Genomic DNA, 26,238 nt, shown 5'->3' on the forward strand with positions numbered 1-26,238 from the left:
AAAGAGAGAAAACTCTCCACGGGTGGCAAAACAGATAGAAACCTCTCTGTGCATGTTAGGCAACCTTAACAAGGCTTCTCTGGTTGGCTTTCAACGTGCTTCCTCAGTAACTCTGTCGTAGGGTTAATGATATACTAAGAGGATGTGGCTGTGTTCTCTTCAGTCTTCACCTAATACAATGTCTATGTAGCTCTTTCTGTCTGTGTTGCACACTAACAAGCTGTGATGGGCTGTGCTGTCACTATTCTCACTGTATAAACATGTACCAGCTCGAAATTAGAACTAATGGACTATGATGTGTTTAGTGATGGGCAGTTTGGACATTCATGCACTTAGCCTAATCAGTATTTCAGGGCTGGCCTAATGTTTTTTCACTGTTAAGACCATCTCACCTGTTCAGGGCACTGTAATGGCAGAGCAGTTGACTCACCTTGTCCCATACGTGTATTTGGGACCATTAATTGCTGCTTTCTGCCCCCTTGTTAACATAAACATTTTCTATGTGTTTCTAATGAGGAACATGGGGTGTACGTCCTGGAATGCATCCCTTTCTGTTAACGAACAACTATACGGCATTCCACTAATATTTAATTCTCAAAATACGTTGCGAAGAAAGCTCCAACATTATATTGCCTTTGCAAATAGTCCTATCTAGGTCACACAAAAATACAGATCAAAACATTTTTAAAAATTTGCTCATCACTAAGTACAATATGCCTTCACTCATTTTGAATTACTTGTCAAACCAACATTTTGGAAGGTGATGCATTAATATATTTTTTGGCTCTTGGTGGACTTGCTAAAAACGTGTCTGTTCTCTAGGTGGCTTATCTCTTATGTCCATAGGACTAGGTTAACAAATCATCATCATATAAATGAACTATTCTTTAAAAAAACCTCAAGCATAATTGGAGATTTTAGGGAGCATCTAGAGAAGAACTTTGGCTGAATTCTTGATCTTTTCCAATAGGCTTCAGAATGAAGTGCAGTGCTTATTACCTTCCTAACCTTATATTGCCTAATTTTCATTTCTGAGAGATAGAGGGGGACTGCGATCTACATGTTAATTGCATTATTAACTAATTAATTCCAGGCATAAGTATTTGGACTTGAATACAACCATCTGTCTACATTATTAACATAGTTTCCTCTTTGTCCCCTGAATTTTCTTCAGAGAGTCGGGGGACAACTTTGGGAGTCATGCGAGGTGGAGGAGAATTTCCATTGCACAAGCACAAATAAGACAGCTTCATTGGATGTGACCTAGTATAATAATGTGTACATCATACACCTGTGGGAGGGAGCCTCCATCTCAAGATCCTAATTTGGCCCACCAGACCTCTGAATTTGGCCCATGAGGCTTTTTGCGCAAACCACATCCACCTGTCAGTCACTTGACATCACGTGACCTCAGGTGTGGAGCTCTCATATCTCCAATCTGAGCTTATTTTTTATCTTAGTGCTGTCACGTGCTTTTCCCCATGTGCCTCTGCCTGCTCTTAGACAGGAAAAGGCATCAGGTAGAGGCTTACCTTCAGTCTTAGTGCTGTGCTCCCAAGCTCTGAAATTGGAGATAAGAGAAATGCGGCTTGTTCTTTGACAGTAAAAGGCAGCATTTCCACCCACCCAAAAGAGTCTCCCTTTGCATTCCCAATTTGAATTCAAGGAATGAAAATGAGAATTTATTAATTTCAGTCACAGACCAGTTCCAGCTCACATACAATATCAAGAAAGTCATATAACATAATAGGGATACATTTGAATTTGCAGTTGGGTATAACAGGGGCAATACAGATAAAGCAGCAGTTAAAAATATATAAGGTATATCTTAATCACTAAAATAAAACCTAAAATTGTCATTTAAGGCCTTGGTCATTATGGTAGCACATCTTGTTCCCTACGTTTTATGGCAGTCACACAGAATTTGGCCACCCTTAGCATGATCTTTGGATCCTTGTCCTCTACCAGGGATTTTAGACGTTGAAGTTCAGACCATTTGGAGATTTATGTATAGCAGGGATGATAAATGCCAGGCGTATATCCCCATAGAAACGACAGCGTAACAAGGCATGAGAGACAGTTTCTACCTCCATCAAGCCACAGGGGCAGACTTGTTCCATGTATGGTTTACCCTCAAATCTGCCCTGCAATAAGGCAGGTGGCAGCCCTTTGAATCTAGCGAGGGTAAACAACCATCTGTATTTAGGTATTTGTAATTTTTACAGATATTTTGCTGAGGTATTTGTAATTTTTACAGATATTTTGCTGAGGTGAACCCTCTCCCATTATCTTTTATTGCTGGGTGTTTATTCATCTCACTCACGTGACATTGCAGTTCCACACCCCAGATTCGTTGGCAAATTATTGCTCTAGCTTTCTCATAACCTACAGCTATCAAGACCTGTGGGGAGAACCCTAAGCCTCTTAGCTTTTCGTACAAGTGTAGCTTTCCATTTGGATTCGTAGGAATCCAGTAGGGTTACCAGAGCCAACCCGACAGGGGGAAAACAAGTTTTAGCCAATAATGGATCTTCAGGGTCCATATCCAAGCACTGACAGGGATTTGCCTGACCTCCAAGGAACTCAAATGAAGAGCAAGTGCAGCAAAGGAAATACATAAAATTGACATGCTGGGGCTAATCCACCAACCTTATCAAAATGACCCACAGAGGGTGAGCCAGGCCCTCTGCCTGACCCACTTCTCTGTATTACCCATTATTGCTATTAAAATAAATGGAGGTTAGAGTCGATTCTCTTGACCCAGTTGGCATGTTAGTAACACTTGTTGCTTGGATCTCTGTAGAACTTGGCATGGGGTGAAGTGATTTTTATGAATCCTGCCTCACTTGCAGTTCTTCACCACACTAGCGTAAAGATGATAAATGGTGGTTACTCAACAGTTGTGGGGTGATAAGTGCTCTGAGCCCACGGAGAAGCAGTCGCGTCACTGTTCTCTGCAGAATGGAACTCCACAGATGTATTTCACTAGTAATGAGAATGAAGAGAAGTAGACTAAAATAGAAGTTTAGTAAAACATTATAGCGTTCCAGAAAACATTTCTTCTTCTTTGATGAACTGTGAAGTTCCTGTAAAACATGATTGGAGCTTTGGCAAAAATGCAAAATCCCCCCCTATCCACTTTTACCATTGCACTCAACGTTTCGTTTTGGTCGTGAGACCTTGGCCAGTAGGGAGCATGCAGCTGTGTTTGATTGCAGCCCAACAAATAGAAAAAGAAACATAGCATGTATATTGTGTGAGCTAACACCAAGCAGCACTTTGGTTCTTGAGCACCACATCCGTATGAACAAATTACGATAGTTTTCCTGCCTCCCCCATTCTCTGCGGCATAATCATAAAACCATAGAATTGTAATATCATAATTAAAGTAATAGTGTGGGAGATAATAATAGGTCTAAATTAATCCCCATCAGTTTCTCTACATCCTTGCACTTTGGCTAACATTTCAGTGTTTAAAGAAAATACCTGAATTGGCTGGGTGCAGTATTGGAAATGATGAGATGCCAGTTCTTTTGTGATGATTCACAAAGCACCGAACACATTTTGCTAACTTTTACGTTCACCGAGCAGCATTTCATTTTTGATCCTCTTTCCAGCAACAATAGGTTCATTCCAAATCTAGCTGATTTGCCTATTGGGAACTTAATCAGTTTACAGTTGGCTGCCTCCAGCTACAACACTTAGCAGGTTCTGAACATAGATTTATATTTAGGGTATGTTTGAGTTGGTTTTGCCAAACGTTTTTATTCTGTTGTTGTTTAAAGAAACCTGCGCGCTACCGGAGAGCTATAAGCTATGACAGCAAAGAATACTACATGCGTCTGGCTTCTGGAAACCCTGCTGTCTTTCAAGACACTGTCGAAGAGAGCTCTGAAGGAGAAACTGCTCAGCAGGAGCCAGAACACGGGGAAGATACTATTGCAAGAGTTAAAGGTGGGTATTTTTGCACATATCTCTGTATGCATAGGCACGCTTGACATGTTGAAGTTATTTATGCTGTATTTCCCTATAGGGACGTATGCACAAGCAGCAAGCTGTTCTTGAGTGTGATGGCAGACATTCACAATTTTTACATTCATAGGTTATTTAGGACAAGGCAGAAGTCTTCAGCAGACCCGACTTCTGCTGATTTGTGAATTTTGGCCATTGTAATACTTTAGTGGCCTCCCTAAATGTGTGACTCACCCCAAAGATGCTAAAACTGTTGCTTAAGAAAGATTTGAATCTGTCTTGTCTAGTAGTCCTTCCCTATCAGTAGGGAATTGGTCAACTTCCAGTCACTTTTGCATCTAGAATTTTTTGTTGTTGTAGGAAAAAAGATGCATAAAATTGCATTTAAACGTTTTAAATTATATATATTTTTAATGCATTCCTGCAAAACATGCATTTTAAAACATATTTTGATAGTTTAGTGTGCTGAGAATTGTATTGCAGTGTTCAGAGGAATGCAAAACCTGAGGATGTTTAAGTTCTGTTAGTGTATTTAGTCGACGAGGTCACTTCATATTGACCAGGTCACTTCACATTGGAATTTGTAAAGATCAGATTCACTAATTATCCCTATGTATCAGCGCAGTGTGTTTGTAAAAGTGGGCATGCCTTCTTTGATTTCCCATTCCCCTTGACTACATAGCATGTGAACAGCCTGTATGACCTAAACTTGCATTAAGATTCTCAGTCCCCCCTCTGGGAGCTTGGGGGGTTATCCCGTTTTAGCCCCACAACAAACAATGAGAGTGTGTGACTTATCTGAGATCACCCACTGACCTTCATGCCCGAGCAAGGACCGTTATCCATTGACTGCCCTTGGCCTGCAAGTTCTCAGACTCAGCTGGTTGTGCAGAAATTCTACCAGTTTTTAGCTGTAGGATTTGGGGTGGGCTTTAAGTAGAGTATGCAGCGCTGCTCATGTACCACACAAAGTTCAGTGACTTACAGACAAATGTGCTGCTGGTTTGATTGCTTCATGCAGGCCTTGTTAAACCGCCACTGAAGAGATCTCGTTCCGCACCTGATGGTGGTGATGAGGAGAATCAGGAACAGCTGCAGGATCAAATAGCTGAGAGCAGCTCTATAGATGAAGAGGAGAAAACCGATAACACAACTTTGCTTCGACTGCTCGAAGAAGGGGAGAAGGTATAAGCCAACATTTAATGCTCTTTTTGGTCTCTCAGTTACTGAACCTAGCAAGCTGTTGTGTGGAGGCTTCTCTAGTGCCTCTAGTCTCCAAAGCAGTTCATCCATCATTCAAAATGAACATGGCATAGAGGGGTTGTGGAGTACGCGTGTGTGATATCTCACAAAAATGTCATGCATTGTATCCAACTAAGTTGTCTTGTTCACACAAGGACTTCCAACTTATGCAGTGGAATTCCCTCTCCTCTTGTCTCCTATCCTTGCCCCATGTCCCCACCCCCCCAAACAAAAATCAGTTCTGGAGAGGGGAACCCTCAAAACAGATGGGGGGGAGGGGGGAGAGAGGGGAAGTTCCATTCCACAAGTGGAAGTCCTTGCATGAACATGCTGACCTGTTGGATACTACCCACAGTTTCCTAACTCAAACACAGAATTGTTAATTACATGGTGACAGAGCCCCTCTGTGGATTTAATCTTCAGTTAAGCTCTTCTTTTTATACATTTGATATAAGAATGATTCTTTTTTTCACCTGGCAAACACTTTTAAATTGGAACTCAGCCTTAAAATTCAGTGAATTACTAGAGTACCTTTGTTCCTTAAGTTTGCAGGAGCACGTTTAATTGTGGTTGGGAAACAGTTTTTATGAAACATTGACATAATAGGTTCTGAAGTGCTGTTGAGAATGCACATAATGAATAGCCTTACCTTGGAAAACGTCTGTTTCTTTCAGTGATGAGTGTCCTCATTTAAAACAAATGTCATTTTGTTGCTGGCATAGTTTAGAAACAATACTCTTAAGAAAAATATACAAATTCAGCTTTGATATTGTAGGAACCTATTTTGGTTTTCTTGGAACAAAAATGCATCCACATAGAGAGAACTGGCCCATCTTTCCAAGGTGTGCAATACTGTAGCGCAGGTGTGTGGAATCTCAGGCCCTTGAACTGGCCTTCAGAACTTTCTCCAGGCTTCACCCCTTCTGAGACCCTGCTCTGCACCCTGTTCAAATGCTTTTTGATAAAGCTGCCATGATGCCTCTTGCTTGCCTATCACAACCAGCTGCATAAATCTCACTCTACGGAAGGCAGTAGAATATTTCCTTAATGCTATGTTCTTTGCAGTTTTATTATTCTGAAGCATTATAAATAAGCATTATGTAATAGTTCTTTGTACAATTTCAAATCCTTATCTTCCGGCATGCAGAAAGGGAGGATCCAATTTTGGATGCCAGAACATAGTTTGTATGAGTTGCAAATGCCTTTGACTGGCAGATGAAAACTTAGTATACGCCGTAGAATCAACATGACAATGGCTGGGAAAGTTTTCACATTGCCTCCTCTCGAATGTCAGATTATGCGTGGAAGAAATAGACCTCTCGAGGTGATTTGTTGTCTTTGCATTCATCCTCACTCAGCGTCATTGTGGCTTCCTAGTTTATGAGGACATGAAGGGCAGGTCCCCAGGCACCACTGACGCAAGAAAATAACAACTGGGAAGTGTTGCTTGTACTGCAATAATCACTTCCATTTTTTCATTCTGTCTTGGCTATAAACAGGACCTTCTCCTCCTATAATTTAATCAAAAAGAACATTATAGGGCAGAGGTTATTTATATGCTGATGCTTGCATTTCAAAATTAAATCAATGGGTTGCTCTTTATATTTTTACCATTCCTTGTCCTTTGGCATGCCTTTTTCCTTTATCATATCTGAGGAGCAGAAAGGGGAGTGATAAGTCACAATCTAGCCAGAATTAAACACATTCAGGTCCTGTTGATACTGCCTTATTTCATCCTCTTCAAGCATCTTATTTTCAGGTAGTCCCCATAACATGTTACAGTAGCTTAGCATGATTTTCCTATGTTGGATTTTTATGCCTATCCATCTGTCAAATTCATGGATCCAAGGGCAGGTTATTCAGGTCCATAGTATCATGCAAAGCTTTCGACACAACCATTGCTCAACTGTTCTCTTTTACATGAAACTCTGTTAGTCAAAACAAAAAAAAATTTTTTCTTTCCAGTAGCACCTTAAAGACCAACTAAGTTAGTTCTTGGTATGAGCTTTCGTGTGCATGCACACTTCGTCAGATACACTGAAACAGAAGTTGCCAGATCCTTCTATATAGTGAGAAGGTGGGGAGGGGTATTACTCAGAAGGGTGGTGGGAATGGGTGGTTGGCAGATAGCTGAGATGAGCCTGTTGACGGCTCTTAACGACTGCAATAGGTCTTACAGGAAAAAGCAAGGGGTGAGAAGGTGAAAAATGGCTTTGTCATGTATAATGAGATAAGAATCCAATGTCTTTGTTCAGACCAGGTCTCTCCATGGTTTTAAGTTTGGTAATGAGTTGCAATTCAGCAGCTTCTCTTTCCAGTCTATTTCTGAAATTCCTTTGTAGTAATATGTCCGTTTGGCCTGTTTTGTCCCTCAGCTCTCTATATTGGACAAACAGGCCAAACCTTACGCCAAAGAATAAACGGACATAAATCGGACATCAAGAATCACAAGACAGAGAAACCAGTAGGAGAACACTTCAATCTCCCAGGACATTCTATACAAGATCTCAAAGTAGCTGTATTACTACAAAGGAATTTCAGAAATAGACTGGAAAGAGAAGCTGCTGAATTGCAACTCATTACCAAACTTAAAACCATGGAGAGACCTGGTCTGAACAAAGACATTGGATTCTTATCTCATTATACATGACAAAGCCATTTTTCACCTTCTCACCCCTTGCTTTTTCCTGTAAGACCTATTGCAGTCGTTAAGAGCCGTCAACAGGCTCATCTCAGCTATCTGCCAACCACCCATTCCCACCACCCTTCTGAGTAATACCCCTCCCCACCTTCTCACTATATAGAAGGATCTGGCAACTTCTGTTTCAGCGTATCTGACGAAGTGTGCATGCACACGAAAGCTCATACCAAGAACTAACTTAGTTGGTCTTTAAGGTGCTACTGGAAAGAAAAAAATTTTTTTTGTTTTGACTATGGCAGACCAACACGGCTACCTATCTGTATCTGTTAGTCAAGACAAGGATCTCCAATTTCAACTATAGGACCAGATTAGTTTTCTTCAGGGTTGCCATACAAGCCTAACCTCCAAGAAGACACAACTGGCCTTGGTTTTATTTCATTCCATATAAATAGTTATCCCTCTTAAAGACTTCAAGTTTCCCTTGGTCTAAATGGTCCTTTGAGGGCTTTCCTTTCTTCTCATTAAATCTTCAGTTGCAGTCATTTTTTCTCAGATTGAGTTTTAAATGCTGTTTGTGAGTGTTGATATGGCCTCCAGGGTGGCAGGGTGGCGCTGTGGTCTAAACCACTGAGCCTCTCGGGCTTGCTGATTGGAAGGTTGGCGGTTCGAATCCCTGCGACGGAGTGAGCTCCCGTTGCTCTGTCCCAGCTCCTGCCAACCTAGCAGTTCGAAAGCACTATAATCATAGTCATGTACATATCCTTATTTATTCATCATGTTTTCTTTAAATATGTGCTTATATTACAGATTCAACACATGTACCGCTGTGCTCGGGTTCAAGGCCTAGACACCAGTGAGGGGCTCCTCCTCTTTGGCAAAGAGCACTTTTATGTGATTGATGGCTATACCATGACCGCCACCAGAGAAATACGGGACATTGAAACCCTGCCTCTAAAGTGAGTTAGGCCTGACATTCTTTGAAATTGTAAGAGAAAAAAATGTATCCCTGTTAGAAAGGATTACAGCATCAGACCTATAAAAAACCCTCCTGACTATAGCTCTTAAATGCATCTCCAAAAACAACGCTGCACCTAAAATAGAAATATGCAAAATCTGTATGTGACTCTATAGTTATTGTATCATAGTTTTGACAATGCTCGTAATGGTTTATGAAGCCAAATATGACTATGGAATATGAGTGGGTGAAATCAGATTTGCTATGTATAGTCTTATATTTATAGTTTCTCTCCTACCTTTTACTCTCTACAGTATGCATGAGCCAATTATACCCAGAGGAGCCCGACAGGGTCCAAGTCAACTCAAAAGGACATGCAGTATTTTTGCATACGAGGATATTAAGGAAGTGCACAAAAGAAGATACCTGTTACAGGTATTGTTTCTAGTGGGGAATAGCAGGGTTTCGTAAATATTTCATTTATTTATTTCATAATTTAATGACACTTACACACTACCTGATTTTTTAAAAAAACCAACAACCCTCAAAGCAATTTACAAGAAGAAAAAACAAGAAAATCAAGAAAAAAATCACAAACATACTTTATAACGTACAAAGGCTGAAATACTAAAACCTTTAAAAATTACCGTACCTTTCTAAGCATCTGGGTAGGCTTGTCTAAACCAGAATGTTTTTAGCAGGCCCCAAAAAGATTGCAGTGGTACCTCTGGATGCGAACGGGATCCATTCCAGAGCCCTGTTTGCATCCTGAAGCGAACGCAACCCGCATCTGCGTGGGTCGCGATTCACTGCTTCCGCGCATGTGCATGATGTCATTTTGCGTGTCTGCACGAGCGGCGAAACCCGGAAGTAACGCTCTCTGTTACTTCTGGATCGCCGCAGAACGCAACCTGAAAATATTCATCCCGAAGCTACTTCAACCCGAGGTATGACTGCATAGTAACGGCACCTGCTTGATCTCAACAGGCAAGGCGTTCCAAAGTGTAGGTGTTGCCACACTAAACAATCAAGTTCTTACAAATGTGGAACAGGTATTATGTGGCACTTGTATTAGCGCCAGTTCCTCCAATCATATCAATCAAGTGGGCACATGTGCGGTAAGGCGATCTCATAGGTAAACTGGTTCCAAGTTGTTAAGAGCTTTATATTTTATAGGCACTGGCGTCACCCAGCCACTTGCTTAAGGTGGGATAAAACCCTACACATAATATATATTGTAGTCTTTTTATTAAACATTTTAGCCTGGAAGCTTCGGTGCATTGTAAAGCCTGACAAAGGGATTAGGGCTGATTTTTAAAGCACAGTTTGCAGGCGTAAGTTGGCTTCATACCTAGGTAAAAAAGGTCTGACCGGCTTCGTGAAAGTCCACAGCAATTACTCTTCTGTGCTTTGACAACGTTTTTAAAACCTGCCATTTCTTTGCAGCCAATTGCTGTTGAAGTATTCTCTGGAGATGGACGCAACTATCTTCTTGCTTTTCAGAAAGGAGTAAGAAATAAAGTCTACCAAAGGTATTTCCATTCATATTATTTATAATAAGAGTACTTATAACAAGGGTATTGGCAAGGCAGCCATGGCAAAGGCTTGGCTCTTCAAAAGGGCTTGGGAGAATGTGATGTTTATAACCAATACCAATAGGGTCTGTTAGGCTTGTGTGTTGAGCATGCTCTCCTATTGATATTAGGCAAGAATATTAATAGAGGAAAAATTGTAAACATTTGGCCACAAATGAGAAACAACTCCATATTGAGTTTTTATCGACCACGAGGAGATGTTAACATTTAACACTGCATTATCCCCTGCCCTTCTGCTGCCCATTCATCCACTGTGGGAATTCCTCTTAACAGGGAGTGAGATGAAAATTAGGCCGCCGCAGCAGCTAGCCTATATTATGCTAAACATAGCCTTATTACAAAGACAAGAGAATTATTTCATCTCAACTTGCTCCTAATAATTCAGCCTGCCTTAGAAAGAGGGCAGCCAACCAGTAGAGCTCAAGAACCCATATGTCAAGATCAACCAAGAAGTGAGCTCAGTAGGCAGAAAGGGATGTTGCATTTGCTGAAAATCTCAAGACACCCCAGCGACACATGTAAAGGGGACACTACACAGCATGAATATAGGTGGGGTCTCCTCCGTCCTCTTATAGATCTTCAGTCTGGGATTTTACTAACCAGAGTAATTCAGTGCCACCTCCAGAACTTGACCACCTCTTTAGTCACCCTTGACTCAAGATCACAGGATCAATGCAGATCTTTGAATGGACTCTGCTGTTCAATTCCAGTGTGGTGTAGTGGTTAAGAGCGGTAGTCATGTAATCTGGGGAACCGGGTTCGCGTCTCCGCTCCTCCACATGCAGCTGCTGGGTGACCTTGGGCCAGTCACGCTTCTTTGAAGTCTCTCAGCCCCACTCACCTCACAGAGTGTTTGTTGTGGGGGAGGAAGGGAAAGGAAATTGTTAGCCGCTTTGAGACTCCTGAAGGGGAGTGAAAGGCGGGATATCAAATCCAAACTCTTCTTCTTCTTCCCTTTGTGGACACCTGCAAAAACTGTTCATTCCTGCCTTATACCTTCTAGTTTTATGAACAAAAGAGGATTTGCTTGCTATGTTTTCCAACCAGCTGAGTGGACACATATTGGGGTTAAAGTGATCCTTAAATAAACTGTTCCCAGCTATTAAGGGCTTTATGTGCTAACAGTAACACTTTGAATGCCTTCCTTCCTCTCCATCCCATCCCCACAAAAATCTCTTTTAGAACTGAGGTGTACTTTTCTTTTTACTGTTTTTTCATTGCAATGTATACTTTTAATAAAAATAGACACAGCAGCCTAATTAATTCATTAACAGTCTGGCAGTTGGCGCCACCTGAATCTTAATTGAAAGGCATTTTTGTTGATTACATTATCCTATTATTATTTTTAAGGTTTCTGGCTGTCGTTCCATCTTTAACTGACAGTTCAGAGTCTGTGTCTGGACAGCGACCCAACACCAGTGTGGAACAAGGGTGAGTGTCTGTGGTTTTTTTATTCCACGCGATAGATTTGGAAGTGAAGGAATTTACAGTATTCGTTTTGACTACTTTCTACTCATCTGGCTATTTTAAAAGTTGAACCTCCTGGTGACTTTCACTGTCTTTAATGTGTTTCCCAGTGTAAGTAGAGGAGATTTGGAGTATAAGAAAAAGCAGAAATCCAAATAAAATATTGTGAACAGCAATGCAAATAAAATAGCAAGGGGCTTCTCTCTTGAAATTGACTGTGCTCACACATCATAGTAAAGGGTAAAGGGACCCCTGACCATTAGGTCCAGTCGTGACCGACTCTGGGGTTGCAGCACTCATCTCGCTTTATTGGCCGAGGGAGCCGGCGTACAGGTTCCGGGTCATGTGGCCAGCATGACTAAGCCACTTCTGGCGAACCAGAGCAGCACACGGAAACGCCGTTTACCTCCCCGCTGGAGTGGTACCTATTTATCTACTTGCACTTTGACGTGCTTTCCAACTGCTAGGTTGGCAGGAGCAGGGACCAAGCAACGGGAGCTCACCCCATCACGGAGATTCGAACCACCGACCTTCCGATCGGCAAATTCTAGGCTTTGTGGTTTAGCCCACAGCGCCACCGGCGTCCCTCATGCATCATAGTAAACCACAGCTAAAGGTTCATCACGAATATTTAGATGTCTCCCGCTTTGCTCCTCTCCTAGCCAGAGTGAGAGCTGCAAACCACAATCCCCGGCTTAGTATCATATCAGAACCATGAGTCATGGTGGTTGGCTTGCTCCAAGCAAACCATGACTGGGAAACCAAAGCTTGTTTTTGAAGCACTCAGACAGCTACACTACACAAGCTCTAACATCAAAGCATGTTAGACTGTTAGAGGTGACCGTTCCTTGTTGGCATGTTCGTGACATTGATAGTGATCCATAGATACTAGGATGGTACAACTGTTGATTCTTTAATAGTTTAAAATCAGTTATAATTAATATGGTAGCATGGATTACAAGGAAAAATTTGCTCCGTGTTACATGAAGTTGCTAACATTGCTCTCATATACCACTGCTAAATGGCAAGAGTACTGACTCTTTCTGCTTCTCCTTAGGTCTGGCTTGCTGAGCACCCTAGTGGGGGAGAAATCTGTTACACAAAGGTGGGAGGTGAGTATAAAGAGTAGTTTAGTTAATAATAATAATAATAATAATAATTATTATTATTATTATTATTATTATTATTATTATTTATTAATTATTATTTATACCCTGCCCATTTGGCTGGGTTTCCCCATCCACTCTGGGCGGCTCCCAATCAAATATTAAAAACACAATACAGCATTAAACATTAAAAACTTCCCTGAACAGGGCTGCCTTCAGATGTCTTCTAAAAGTCAGATAGTTGTTTATTTCCTTTGCATCTGATGGGAGGGCATTTCATATGGCAAGTGCCACTAGCGAGAAGGCCCTCTGCCTGGTTCCCTGTAACCTCACTTCTCACAGGGAGGGAACCACCAGAAGGCCCTCAAAGCTGGATCTCAGTGTCCAGGCTGAACGATGGGGGTGGAAACACTCCTTCAGTTATACTGGGCTGAGGCCATTTAGGGCTTTAAAGTTTCCTTTTCATAGTGGATTGAAATAGAATATTTGGACATGTAATATTGGGGCCAAAATGCTTTGTCACATTTAAGTTCCTGTATTTTATAAAGCGTGGACAACTGAAACGTTTTTGGTTTTGTTACTGGGAAATTAACACCAGTGCTGTTTTGTTTTGTTCTGTTTTGTGTGCTCTCTCTACAAAGAGAGGTGAAATCAGTAATTTCCAGTATCTGATGCACTTAAACACTTTGGCTGGCCGATCCTACAATGACCTCATGCAGTATCCGGTTTTCCCGTGGATCCTTGCAGACTATGATTCAGAGGTAAACATAAAAATCTTACATTTTGTAAAATAAAAGCCTGTTCTTGGAAGCCTAAAACCCTGCACTTAAAAGTAACTCAGATTAGGGCTGGAAGCCTTGCTTCTTCAAATATTACTCTTTGTTAACTAATCTGTGAAGTAAGTTGTGGTGTTTCAAGGCAGTGGCTTGAGTAATGTTGCAGTGATTTGTAGAGATTAATAAAAGATATATCTGCACTTCAGATGAGAGAAAGGGACAATTGTTTTAAATCAGGCCTGAGCAGCTAAATATTTATAGTAGTTGCCAACATTTTTAGAAACCAGTATCTCAGTATATTGAATAGAGGAGCCAGAAATAGTTGCACATGGATGTATTAAATTAGTCAGAGAATCAAATTTCTTAAGAATGGACTTTACTACTTGTTTGCTTTTAAAGGAATTGGATCTTACGAACCCAAAGACGTTTAGAAACTTGGCCAAACCGATGGGAGCCCAGACTGACGAGAGGTTAGCTCAGTATAAGAAGCGCTACAAAGACTGGGAAGACCCTAATGGTAAGTGCAATAAAACATCTATCATCCACAATCCAAGATGGATGTAATGGAATAAACGGTACTGTGGCTTTTCCTTTAATCTGATTTTTTGAGGGTTGGAGATCCCACCGGACATTGTCAGTTTTACCAGCTAAGAAGCTGAGGACAGGTTTATCGTTAGGAAATTTGCTATGATTCAGTTGAGCCCCTGTGCTAAATTAATATAATAATTGTATAAAATCCTGCTTGTCTCAGTTCTTGGAAATGTTTCCGCTGATAAAGACATTCAATAAATGATCAGTGAAGATGTCTCTAGAGAAACTTGTTGTGGCTGATCTGAAGCATTTAATTTCAAAAAGAGTGTTATAAAATACTGTATGTGACATTTTTTTAAAAAGAAATATGATTAGTTGAGCACTATAACAATGTAAGTGGCTATAGTGCCAAATTATAAGCATTGAAATTTTTTTAACTATACCAATTTTAGATGTACTTAGTGTCTTGGTATTAGCAAGCTAATTCTGACTAAGCCTAATATTTAACACAGGCTTCCTCATTTCCTTCCTATTTCCTTTTCCTGTTATTCCCTCCCCCCATTTTCTTTCAGGTGAAACTCCAGCTTATCATTACGGCACCCATTATTCATCAGCAATGATAGTAGCCTCATATCTTGTGAGAATGGAACCCTTTACACAGATATTCTTAAGGCTACAGGTAAACTATTCTGCCATTTGCTTCCAAGGTGTAATGAGCAGTGTAGGGAACGCCTTAATTCCATATTTTCCGCTCTATAAGACGCACCAGACCATAAGACCATAGTTTTTAGAGGCGGAAAGGGGGAAAGCCCTTTTTTTGGGGGGGGTCAGCTCACAGTTGTGCAGCTTCTTTTGCAAAGGGGAAAGCCCCCATTTTTTGAGGATCAGTTCAAAGTTGTGCAGCTTCTTTTGCAAAGGGGAAACGTCCCATTTTTTTGAGGATCAGCTCAAAGTTGTTGAGCTTACTTTGCAAAGGGAAAAAATCCTGTTTTTATGGGGTTCAACTCACAGTTCTTCAGCTTCTTTAGGAAAGGAAAGGGAGCCGTTTCTACAGTTTCCAGACAGATAATCTAATCAGCCAGTCACATGTCGCTGGGGAAACAAACAGCCTCCGTCTGCAGAACATTCAACAATGGAGGCTTAGGCAAGGGGGCGGGGCCAGAAAGGGAGCCAGCGATCAACCACACATTCGCTCCATAAGACGCACAGACATTTCCCCTTACTTTTTAGGAGGAAAAAAGTGCATCTTATAGAGTGAAAAATACAGTACTTCTCTTCTTCCTTCCTCAGGGCGGCCACTTTGACTTGGCTGACAGAATGTTCCACAGTGTGCGTGAAGCCTGGTACTCTGCATCTAAGCACAATATGGCAGATGTCAAGGAGCTTATCCCGGAATTCTTCTACCTCCCAGAGTTGCTACTCAATTCCAACAACTTTGATCTAGGTGAGAAAAGCCGCTTTTGATAGCATGGCTGTATTTCTTTCTTACAGAGACACCGTCGAAAGATGAACATAAAGCGGATTTTGATGTGCATTAAATAAAGATAAGAGCATTGTATGTTTTCGTCTTAATTTCGGAGACTGGTCATTTTAAACTGCTCATTTGCGCTACGGAGCTCATTCAGGTGTCCTGCTAAACTTTCTCAGGAAGCACACTTCATTGCGGAAAAACCCTCTTTATCCTTGTTTTCACCTTGTAGGTTGCAAGCAGAATGGCACTAAACTTGGGGATGTAATACTCCCCCCGTGGGCTAAAGGGGATCCCCGCGAATTCATCAGAGTGCATCGGGAGGTAATGTATCTTCTTGTTAGAAACTACAATACCTTTTTGGCCCCCATCTGAATCTCGCTATTCTGTTTGGAAGAAAGCATTTTTGGGTGATCGTTTTGCTCTTTATATCTTTTGTACATGTTGAGCACACTGGGATTATCAAACATGTCGTTGACGTAGTGAGTCCAGTTGATAAGTTCTCACTTTCCTTCTTATTAGAACTCTGTAATGAAGTTTTGTTTTTGTTTGGTTTTTTAAAAAAGTTGCAATGTTTTTAGAGCAGGCTATAAATTGAAGGAAAATAAGTAAAGCAGTTTAAAAAAAAGAAAGAAACTTGGTCATGGTGTTGACTAACGACGCCATCTGTTTCAGCAAACAAGCCTTAGCCCACCTGTAAGCAGGTTGTGCTCCATTTAACATGCACATTTTGAATTGCAGGCTTTGGAATGCGATTTTGTGAGTTCTCACCTGCACGAGTGGATAGACTTGATATTTGGCTACAAACAGCAAGGGCCGCCTGCAGTAGAAGCTGTAAATGTTTTCCATCATCTCTTCTATGAGGGCCAAGTGGACATATACAACATAAACGACCCATTAAAAGAAACGGCTACTATAGGATTCATTAACAACTTTGGACAGATACCGAAACAGGTAATGAATGATATTTGAGTATGGTGCATCTGTGCTTCAAGACAAAGTTGGTATATTCTATTCTATTTGCTTTGTCCTTTCGGGGATTTAATTCCTTCTGTTCAAGACTTGGAGACCCATGGCCCTTTGGGGGGAGAATGGAGCAATCAGGAGTTTGAATCTCATTTCCATGGGCTTTATCCTTGTTTTAAAAGGCAAGTCACTGTTGCTTTGATTTCATAGTAAAAGTAAAAGCTGGTCATGCAAATGTAATGTATTTGAATGACAATCCTTGGTATCAGTCTGGGGCAGGGTGTGGGCCTTCAGCTCATGCCATCTTTGTAATATTGCATATGAATGTCACCACACGACAGCATGACCCAAATGGAGATGAACTGGATGGTCTTAGTGTGACTCCAAGAATAAACAAATATGTCCATCCTCAGTATGTTGGTGTGATCTTGTTTCACAGAGAAGCAAGCTTACAGGTTTAGACACATAGCAGTGAATATACTCATGTTTGAATGGGATCTGGGTAGACCTTAAGCAAAGGAGGAAGGGGGGCGTATAGCTCATCAGGAAGATCTTCTGTGCAAGGCCTATTTAAACGAATGCAAAATATGCAAAATCTTGATTTTAGTCATGCTTGCCCAATGGATCGTGCCCTTGATGCTTTCCAGAAGTAAAATGTAATTTCCAGACATAAAATATAAATATATGGAGTTCCAAGGCCTTGCACAGATCTTGACAAAGAACAAACAGCCACACAGCCAAAACATAAAGTGACTGACATTTTCTCCAAAATTAAAATTACTTGCTTATGGTTTCGTTTATGGGATCCCACATAGCTGTCAGCATCGAAGCTGGCGGTAAAAATGAAAATCCTAAAAACCTGAAACATAAAAATACTAAGACAGAACTGGATTAAAATTAACTTCTTCTGTCCCTTCAATACCTGCATATTAAAAATAAAGATAAAACTTTTTACTACCTTCCCAGAAGCTAAAATAGAGCTGACCTGTCCCTTCATCACGGAGAACGTTCCACTGCTAAAACATCCCTCTCTAACAATGAAATTATGTGAACAGTTAGATTTTAAAGGAGTGTTTTAAAATGTTATTAAATGTTTAAGATGAAGCCTGCCAAATCTTAATAATTCTCTGTTTATGATTGCAGCTTATCTGCTAAGGTTGACAGTATTTAAACTAGCATCCTGTTTTGATAAACACCAGCATTCCATCTGCCCCTCTGACTTTCACTTTAAAAGCACCCCGTGGTTGCTTAACATGGCTTTGAGTGCATATCAGGAGTGGCGAATACTGGTATTTCACTGACTCATCGTCACATGGTGGGCCAAGGCAACTGAAAACAGCTTGTGTGTTTCCTGTGACTGTGAAATCCATCTCTGTTAGGGAATTTATTTGCAACAAGTCTCATGGATGGTGCTGACATGTTTTGAGAGGCCTGCTGCTAAGCCTGTAATGTTTTCTGTCTTGCTGCAGTTGTTTAAGAAACCTCACCCTCCAAAGCGAGTGAGAAGCCGAATTAATGGAGAAATAAGTGGGGTTTCTATCCCACCAGGTATTGCCAGTGGCAAGATTTTTTTTCATCATTTAGACAACCTGAGGCCTTCTCTTGCACCAGTAAAAGGTAAATGCTGCAATCAGTTTACTTTTGATTTCTTTTTTTAGAACTACGCTCATAGTTCCAGGCATTTTTATTAAAACATATACTATTGTTTACCCCAGAAAAGACTTCCAAGGCCGTCTATATCAATTAAAATGTTTTTTTTTAATCTATTAAAAATGTGAAGCGTCCTTCATTGCATCTACTGTATTTTTCGCTCTATAAGACGCACCAGACCACAAGACGCACCTAGTTTTTGGAGGAGGAAAACAAGAAAAAAATATTCTGAATCTCAGAAGTCAGAACAGCAAGAGGGATCGCTGCGTAGTTAAAGCTGTGATAGCTGCGCAGCCGGCATTCGCTCCATAAGACGCACACACATTCCCCCTTACTTTTTAGAAGGGAAAAAGTGAGTCTTACAGAGCAAAAAATACGGTATGTAAGGCATGAGCAGAACAGAATATGCCAAAAATTCAGTGCACTAGAAACAACAGAACATGTCATGGCAGGTAAAGAAACGAGTGAAAACAAACCAAGCAATATATATATGAACCCAGTCTTTAAACTAGAGAGCGTTTAAAACAAGCCGATATTAAAATAAAGAAAACAAAACGAAGGCCAATGTGCCTCAAAGATTTCACTTGATGTGGGATCAGGATTGTCAATGGCATCTGTGCATTAGGCACCTTGTTTGAACAGGGCTTGTGCTCATAGAGTGAAATGTGTAAGCAAAACCCACAAATCCTGATCCCTCGGAGTTGTGAAGAGAGGATAGTCAGCACAGATCCGGATTACATGTTGGACTTTTTGCATAGAGACCTATATGACTGTGGTGTCCAGTGCCTGCACCTTGGGTGGCAAAGGCCACGCTAATCCCCCCCCCACCCCACAATAGCCTCTCTTTGCAGTTAAGTCTGTGTTGGGATGGGGATGGCTCTAAGGGAACATCATCTAGAAACTGGCTTTAATTGTCCTCCCTCTCTGGAGATTGTAGGTGTGTGCACTAGCGATAACTCAGAGAGTTGTCCAGGCTGCAACCCCAAGTTAATTTCCATGCTTCCTGGCTTCGCTGGAAATTATGAGAGCACAAAAGAGCCTTCCGGACTGGGAGACGGCCTTACATTGTGCCTCCACTACAGATCTTCCCTTAGGCTTTGTGCTGTTCGGATTTGCCTTGCTTCTAGCACACTGAACCATGAACAAGATTCATGTCGCTAGACTGCTAGAGGACTGAAAAGAAGTCTTCTTACAATGGAATGGTTGTGTTTGAATTTATGCAAAGTTATTTTGATACTTGCCAGCCACTTTCCCCACTGCTCTGCTGAAACGTAAGACTGATTTGAGCATTAACAAATTCCTGAAGCCTTCTCAGTAGCTCTGCGCCCTTGAAAGTCTCTTATCCAGTTTCTTACACTTCTGTGTCATGGGAGTTGATAAGAATTTAACATCACTGGTCACTGTTTAAATTCTTTCAGAGCTTTCAGTAGTGTAAGCAGGTTTCTCAGAAAGATAACAAAGTTCTCGTGAAATATCCTCACTTTCTACTGTGATTGGGTATAGCTTTCACCTAATCTTGGAACAGCGAATGTTTTTATGAGCTCTTGTTTGTGAGTGCTGCTATCTTTTCTTTCTCGCTTTTCTTTCTCTCTTTGAGCAGAGCTCAAGGAGCGTGTAGGACAGATCGTGTACACGGACAAAGGAATTTTAGCAGTGGAGCAGAATAAAGTGCTAATTCCGCCAGCCTGGAATAAAACCTTTGCTTGGGGTTATGCAGATCTCAGCTGCAGGCTGGGAACCTATGAGTCAGACAAGGTTTGTCTCTCAGATTTTTGTGGCTCTTTAACTTGCATGCTTGATGATAGAAAACAATGACTGAACAAGCTGCCTCAGGCAGGTGTCTTAACTGTACCCTTTTAGAAACCTGCTGAACACATTTTTGTTCAGACAAGCCTATCCATGTACTTAGAAAGTTGATGCAGGTTTTATTCTCTTGTCAGTTAATATTTTTTTTGAAATCATTGCTGTTAATTGATAATTTTATTGTTTTATCTTTTTAAAGAAAACTGCTTTGCGGTTTGTTGGTTTTTAACAATCAAGTGGTGCATTTTGTGAAAGTTTGTAACATAAATAAATAAATCCGGTATCTAAGCAGGCCGTGGGGCAAGTTAACACTTGGCAGGAAGTTGTTTCTTCTTATGAAATCTGTCTGTTAAATGTACATATGTTTTAATTAACAAGTATAATTTGCATGAGCACCATCCTTTGGTGCAAGATGAGCTATGGTAATGACTTTAAGACAAAATACAGAGGGAATTATGTTCCGGGGGTAGAGGATTCCAGGCTTTCTTCTCCTGTTACTTGTAACCTTTCCACACTTCCCTTGCTTTGCCCCTCCCCATGAAACCAAGGAGCTGGCTCCTGAACGCAGCTTCCGAACCCAGCTCTTTGGTTGTGGATGGGAGTATTAGAAATCCATTGCCTCTCCCCTGGAACTGCCTTCGGAAGTGTGAGCTGGTTTTCTTCCAGGATGCAAGGTTGGGTGGAAGGAAATGTATCTTCCCCAATCAACCAACGATGATAGGATGCCGGAAACTGGCCATGGCTTGTAAATTGATGGGTGCGCTGTTTTACTTTTCCACCTTTCTAGGCCGTGATCGTTTATGAATGCTTATCGGAATGGGGACAGGTTCTCAGTGCCATCTGTCCAAATCCCAAGCTGGTCATCACTGGAGGAACCAGCACAGTTGTTTGTGTATGGGAGATGGGCACCTCCAAGGAAAAAGCCAGAACGCTCACTCTTAAGCAGGTAAATCTGGATTTCTGTGTCAGAAAACTGGGCCCAAGCATAGTTCATCGGTACTGATTAAATCCGGCAAGTTGGGAGTGAACTAAGTCAGAAGGTTTTGCCCTCCTCAACTGTTGGCACATGGATAGATCACCAAAAGTTGTTGTTGTTTTTTCTGGGGGAAAGAAGAAATTCACTGTGGATTCTGTCAGAGCTCTGAACAAAATCTGCTTATTACCCTGCACAACCATAGCCTTACGTTCATGTGACTGCATGGACAATTTACTAAAACCATTGAAATACACCCCTGCTCTATGTCCTGCCACTGTCTTTTGTCCCCATAGGGGTCTGCCTATATCAGCAAAGGGTGAGCAAAAGGCAAGGAAGGGGCTGAGAATTCGTTCTTATCATTTTTTGCTTAGGCACAGTTCACCAGGGCTATCGCAGAGTCTCCATTTCAGCGCGACTCGCATGGGAAATGGCTACAAACCCCACTTAAGTGGTTTGAGGTTATTCAGCAAGAAACCACACTATTCAGTTTCCCTAGTGTTGTGTTTCTTAGATTTTAATTTGTCTTCTGCAACCTCGTAATAGTGTCATACTCCCACATTTCCCCTTTCTCCAAAGGAAAACTGTTCCAATATCTGTATTTGCAGCACTTTGCAGCAAACACTTTATGTATTTTCCTCTGTCTTCCTCTGCTTTTAGGCGCTGCTTGGCCACACCGAGGCCGTCACGTGTTTGACAGCCTCTCTGGCCTATCACATCATTGTGAGCGGGTCTCGGGACCGCACTTGCATCATCTGGGATTTGAACAAGCTCTCCTTTTTAACACAGCTTCGTGGCCACCGGGCCCCCGTGTCAGCCCTCTGCATCAACGAACTGACGGTACAGATCAGAACATCAACTGCTTCTCTTAGAAGAGATACAAATGTAGAAAATCACTCTTGCACTGGTTGTGCCCATTTCAGCTCCAGATTGCATATGTCCCCTAGTTAGTGACGTTTTCCAAGTTATTAAATGAAAACATCATGGAGCCCCTTTTGGGGTTTCAACTGTTTGGTGCGATTTATTGCAGACAGAAAGCAGCTTGCTGGGTACTTAGAAAAACTTATTCTCGGGGGTCAACCAGAGATTCCCTTCTCTTCTTCCAAAACCATTGTTTATTATATTTTCACCTGACCATCATGTTGGCCCAGTAACTAGGCAAGTTGACTCTGGAGTAGGGGAAGACCTATGATAAATTTTTGGCACCGTCACTAGAAGAGCAGGCATGGCAGAGTACCTTGGCATTGGCCTTTAAGCTGCTTCCTTGTGGCTTCATCCTGCTGTAATAATGGAAAGCATGTCATCACGTAGGCTTGTTATGGTCTTTCTCGAATGATGGCAATTGGGTTGAAAGGAGCTGTGGTCTCGACCCCACCCACATGATACCAGTTGCTATGGCAGGGACATTGTTTGTGTGCCACAGCAGTAGCATATTACAGGGCCATCAATTTGTCTTTAACTAGATTGCAGCCTCTTATCTATGTAGATCAGTTCCTGAGTTTCCAGCCAGACCACGCCTTTGTTCTTCATATTAAATTGAGATGTGTTTCTCCTCTGGGATGGCAACATTGAGATCTAAGTGTGCCTAAAACATTTACCCTTTTTTTCAGGGAGACATTGTGTCCTGCGCTGGCACTTACATCCACGTGTGGAGCATTAATGGGAACCCCATAGTGAGCGTGAACACTTTCACCGGGCGCAGCCAGCAAATCCTGTGCTGCTGCATGTCAGAAATGAACGAATGGGATACCCAGAACGTGATTGTGACGGGGCATTCGGACGGAGTGGTCCGAGTAAGTACCAACAGTCGTGTAGAGATAAAACTGCGGGTCGGCAGGATGCCTCGTGGTGCAGAGGAAGTTGATAGAGAAGGGTTTTTGTTCATAATATGAGAACCTGGCTCATCCAGTGAAGCTGAATGCTGAGAGTTTCGGAGGAAAGGGAGTGGGGCAGCACTGAAACTCATGAATCTGCAGTCTAAAGGGGATTTAGACAGATTCACGGACAATAAGGCCATCAGTGGTTACTAGGTGTGATAGCCATATACTCTGCATCTAAATTTGCTAATTGGGAGAGGGCTATTGCACTCCTTTCCTCTCTGTGGGCTTCCCATAGGCATCTATTGTGGGAAACATGATGACGGGACTTATATAGGATTTCCAGGTTCATTCCTAATTGCAGCTCCTATCTATTCAGAATTCTACAATGGCATATTCATTTACTCATATATTTAAGCAGTTGAATAGCCCATCCGCTAGTTTTGGGCATACAGTTAGAAACCTAGTTCGATTGTAATTTAAATGTGCCTTGATTTTTGTGTCTCCTTGAGTGCTTTCAATGTTACTTTGCTCCATGTCTTGTTATTGTATCAGGTTGAAAGACAGGTTACACGGCAAGGGGTTATGCATTCAGACTCACACTTTCATCTATCCTTTTCCTAGTTCTGGCGAATGGAGTTTCTGCAGGTCCCGGAAACTCCAGCTCCTGAACCTGTGGAGGCGCTCGAGATGCAGGAAGAGTGTCCGGAAACCCAAATAGGTGCTGTTTCTTTTTGGCTTTGTGTTCAGCTTTGAATTGTTCAAAGTGTAGCTCAGGAGTGGGAAACCTTTGCTTCTCCAGTTATAGTTGGGGCTATACTTTTATTTATTTATTTCATACATTTATATACCATTTGATTGCTTTAAAATAAATAAATCTCAAAACGGCGAATGAAAAGAGTAAAACAATAAAATTATTAGTTTTTAATAACTTATTTTTAACTCCCAACATCCCTGATCATTTTCTTTGCTGGCCTGGCATCTGACAATATCGGGGAGCACCACTTCGGCTGCCCCCTGGCATGGATGGCATACCGTATTTTTTGCTCCATAAGATGCACCCGACCATAAGACGCACCTAGTTTTTAGAGGGGGAATGCAAGAAAAACAATATTCTTTAAAGGGAGCGCTGAGCAGAGCCTGTATGCATCCCAGGCTCTGCTCAGCGCTCCCTTTCACGAGCTGTGAGGAGCTTGCAGGCTTTTCCCCAAGGAGGGAGGGCAGCCCGTCACTGATGGGCTTGCTTCTGGCTTAGCCCACGAAGCCTCCTCAGGGCAGCAGGATGAAGGCTCCCAGTGCCTTCGCGCGGCTAAGCCAGAAGCTAGAACAGCAAGAGGGAGCGTGGCGCAGCGCTCCCTCTAGCTGTTTTGGCTTCTGGGATAGCCCACGAAGCCTGCATTTGCTCCATAAGATGCACACACATTTCCCCTTACTTTTTAGGAGGAAAAAGGTATGTCTTATAGAGTGAAAAATACGCTAATAATGTCCCTAATGGGCTTTGTATGAATCTGGGCCTAAGTGTTATGTCAGAGTTACAAAGGAGCGGGTCTAGTGAGGGAAAGCGAATCATGGCTGGGTTTTGGGTTTTTTTAACGCATTGCATATAACAGGAGAGGAAGCCCCGGATGAGGACAGCAGCGATTCGGAAGCAGAAGACCAGGGCCTTGGCCAGGAACCAAAGTTGCAGGAAAGCCGGAGCCAGCCAGGCAGCGCCAGCCACAGGCCTCGCTCGTCCTCTGCCCGAGCAGCAGCTGCGTGGTCAGCCGACAGCAGCTCTGACGACTCGAGGCGCTGGTCCGACCAGCTCAGCTTGGATGAGAAGGATGGCTTCATCTTCGTGAACTACTCTGAGGGACAAGCGAAAGTCCACCCCCAGGTTCAAGCTAACCACCCACACCCTAATCCAGGGGAACTACGACATTACAGCAAGCTCAAGCCAGGTAGGGAAACGCCTAGTGGTGACATGCCAAACTGGAAGTGTGTTGCCTGGGCAGGTTTCCGGGTGCCCAGATAAATCCTGTACTCTCTGGGGCAAGTGGGCCGAGATCCTGAGCGGCATTTTCCTTCCTGATCAGGCACCATGCAGATGTGTTTCCCACCCTTCACATCTGCTTACATTCTTACCCATTTTCCTTTCTTAGGCTACAGATGGGAGCGGCAGCTAGTTTTCAGGAGCAAACTAACTATGCACACGGCCTTTGATCGCAAGGACAACGCACATCCTGCAGACATCACAGCACTGGGCATCTCCAAGTGAGTGACCTGCTTTCTATGTGTCCTCAGTATATCAGCTGAAGGCACAGTAGTGGTTTCGGCTTTAGATCGGCTAGAACAAAACAAACAAGTTTGGAAATGAAAATTACTTTGAATGGTTAGGCCAGGCATCCCCAAACTCTGCCCTCCAGCTGTTTGGGAACTACAGTTCCCATCATCCCTGACAACTGGTCCTGTTAGCTAGGGATCATGGGAGTTGTAGTCCCAAAACAACTGGAGGGCCGAGTTTGGGGATGCCTGGGTTAGACATATAGGAGATGCAACTATAAGCCATGATAGCTAGATAAAACTACTGTGCTCAGAGTTAGCCTATGTCAGAGTATCAGGTGCCAGGAACACAATGAGGCCTTTAATGAAATGCTTTGGACATTCTTCTTCTTTTTTACAATTTTTGTATTTTTTGGTTACCATTCTGACCCTCCCTTTTCCCTCTCTTTTTTCTCATTTGTGTTTGGTGCTCCCCTACCTTTTTTCAAAGTTGGGAGAAAGTAAGTCTGATCTGGTAGACCTTACTTTGATTCAGCAATTCAAGGGCCTTTTCAACACTGGCTCCGGCCTGGTGGAACGCTCTGCCTCATGAGACCAGGGCCCTGCAGGATCTTATTTATTTCCGCAGGGCCTGTAAGACAGAGTTGTTCCGCCTGGCCTTTGGCTTGGAGCCAATTTGATTCCCTCCCCCTCTTTCTTTTTTCTTTTTTCTTTTTTCTTTCTCCTCCTGTGATGAGGCTGCACTTTAATATTTTAATGTTTCAATATTTTAATGTTGTATTTTAATCTTGTTTTTAAGTTGTATTAATTCAACTTGTTTTTATTATTGCTTGTTAGCTGCCCTGAGCCCGGCCTTGGCTGGGGAGGACGGGGTATAAATAATAATAATAATAATAATAATAATAATAATAATAATAATAATAAATTACCTTTAGCCTAGTATTCTCTGGCTTTAAAAATGTATTTCTCTCTAGCCTTGAGGCTACTTCCTAATGCTTAAATCAAGTGCTAATT

General features: G+C 42.1%; 1 protein-coding gene and 1 long non-coding RNA gene across 10 annotated transcripts in view; both read left to right on the plus strand.

The window, feature by feature from the left end:
- Positions 1–26,238, plus strand: part of WDFY3 (WD repeat and FYVE domain containing 3) — a 155,035-nt gene that overhangs the window by 93,983 nt on the left and 34,814 nt on the right. For 8 of the 9 annotated variants that reach the window (XM_083631517.1, XM_083631519.1, XM_083631520.1 and 5 more), the window contains 21 exons: positions 3,786–3,954; positions 4,994–5,157; positions 8,663–8,811; positions 9,125–9,245; positions 10,257–10,342; positions 11,756–11,836; positions 12,930–12,984; positions 13,620–13,739; positions 14,154–14,271; positions 14,858–14,964; positions 15,576–15,729; positions 15,986–16,077; positions 16,495–16,707; positions 18,189–18,336; positions 19,970–20,124; positions 20,960–21,118; positions 21,806–21,985; positions 22,756–22,938; positions 23,587–23,683; positions 24,573–24,902; positions 25,104–25,215. In XM_083631517.1, the coding sequence (XP_083487643.1) occupies positions 3,786–3,954; positions 4,994–5,157; positions 8,663–8,811; positions 9,125–9,245; positions 10,257–10,342; positions 11,756–11,836; positions 12,930–12,984; positions 13,620–13,739; positions 14,154–14,271; positions 14,858–14,964; positions 15,576–15,729; positions 15,986–16,077; positions 16,495–16,707; positions 18,189–18,336; positions 19,970–20,124; positions 20,960–21,118; positions 21,806–21,985; positions 22,756–22,938; positions 23,587–23,683; positions 24,573–24,902; positions 25,104–25,215 (2,993 nt within the window). The remainder of the gene's footprint in view (positions 1–3,785; positions 3,955–4,993; positions 5,158–8,662; positions 8,812–9,124; positions 9,246–10,256; positions 10,343–11,755; positions 11,837–12,929; positions 12,985–13,619; positions 13,740–14,153; positions 14,272–14,857; positions 14,965–15,575; positions 15,730–15,985; positions 16,078–16,494; positions 16,708–18,188; positions 18,337–19,969; positions 20,125–20,959; positions 21,119–21,805; positions 21,986–22,755; positions 22,939–23,586; positions 23,684–24,572; positions 24,903–25,103; positions 25,216–26,238) is intronic. The other variant, XM_083631522.1, reaches the window with a different exon arrangement.
- LOC310742584 lies at positions 13–3,239 on the plus strand. The gene is made up of 2 exons (XR_014538583.1): positions 13–2,206; positions 2,239–3,239. It is a non-coding gene; the product is annotated as an uncharacterized lncRNA (long non-coding RNA).

This window comes from Podarcis filfolensis, assembly GCF_964270895.1.
Source record: "Podarcis filfolensis genome assembly, chromosome: 9".
Lineage (NCBI taxonomy): Eukaryota > Metazoa > Chordata > Lepidosauria > Squamata > Lacertidae > Podarcis > Podarcis filfolensis.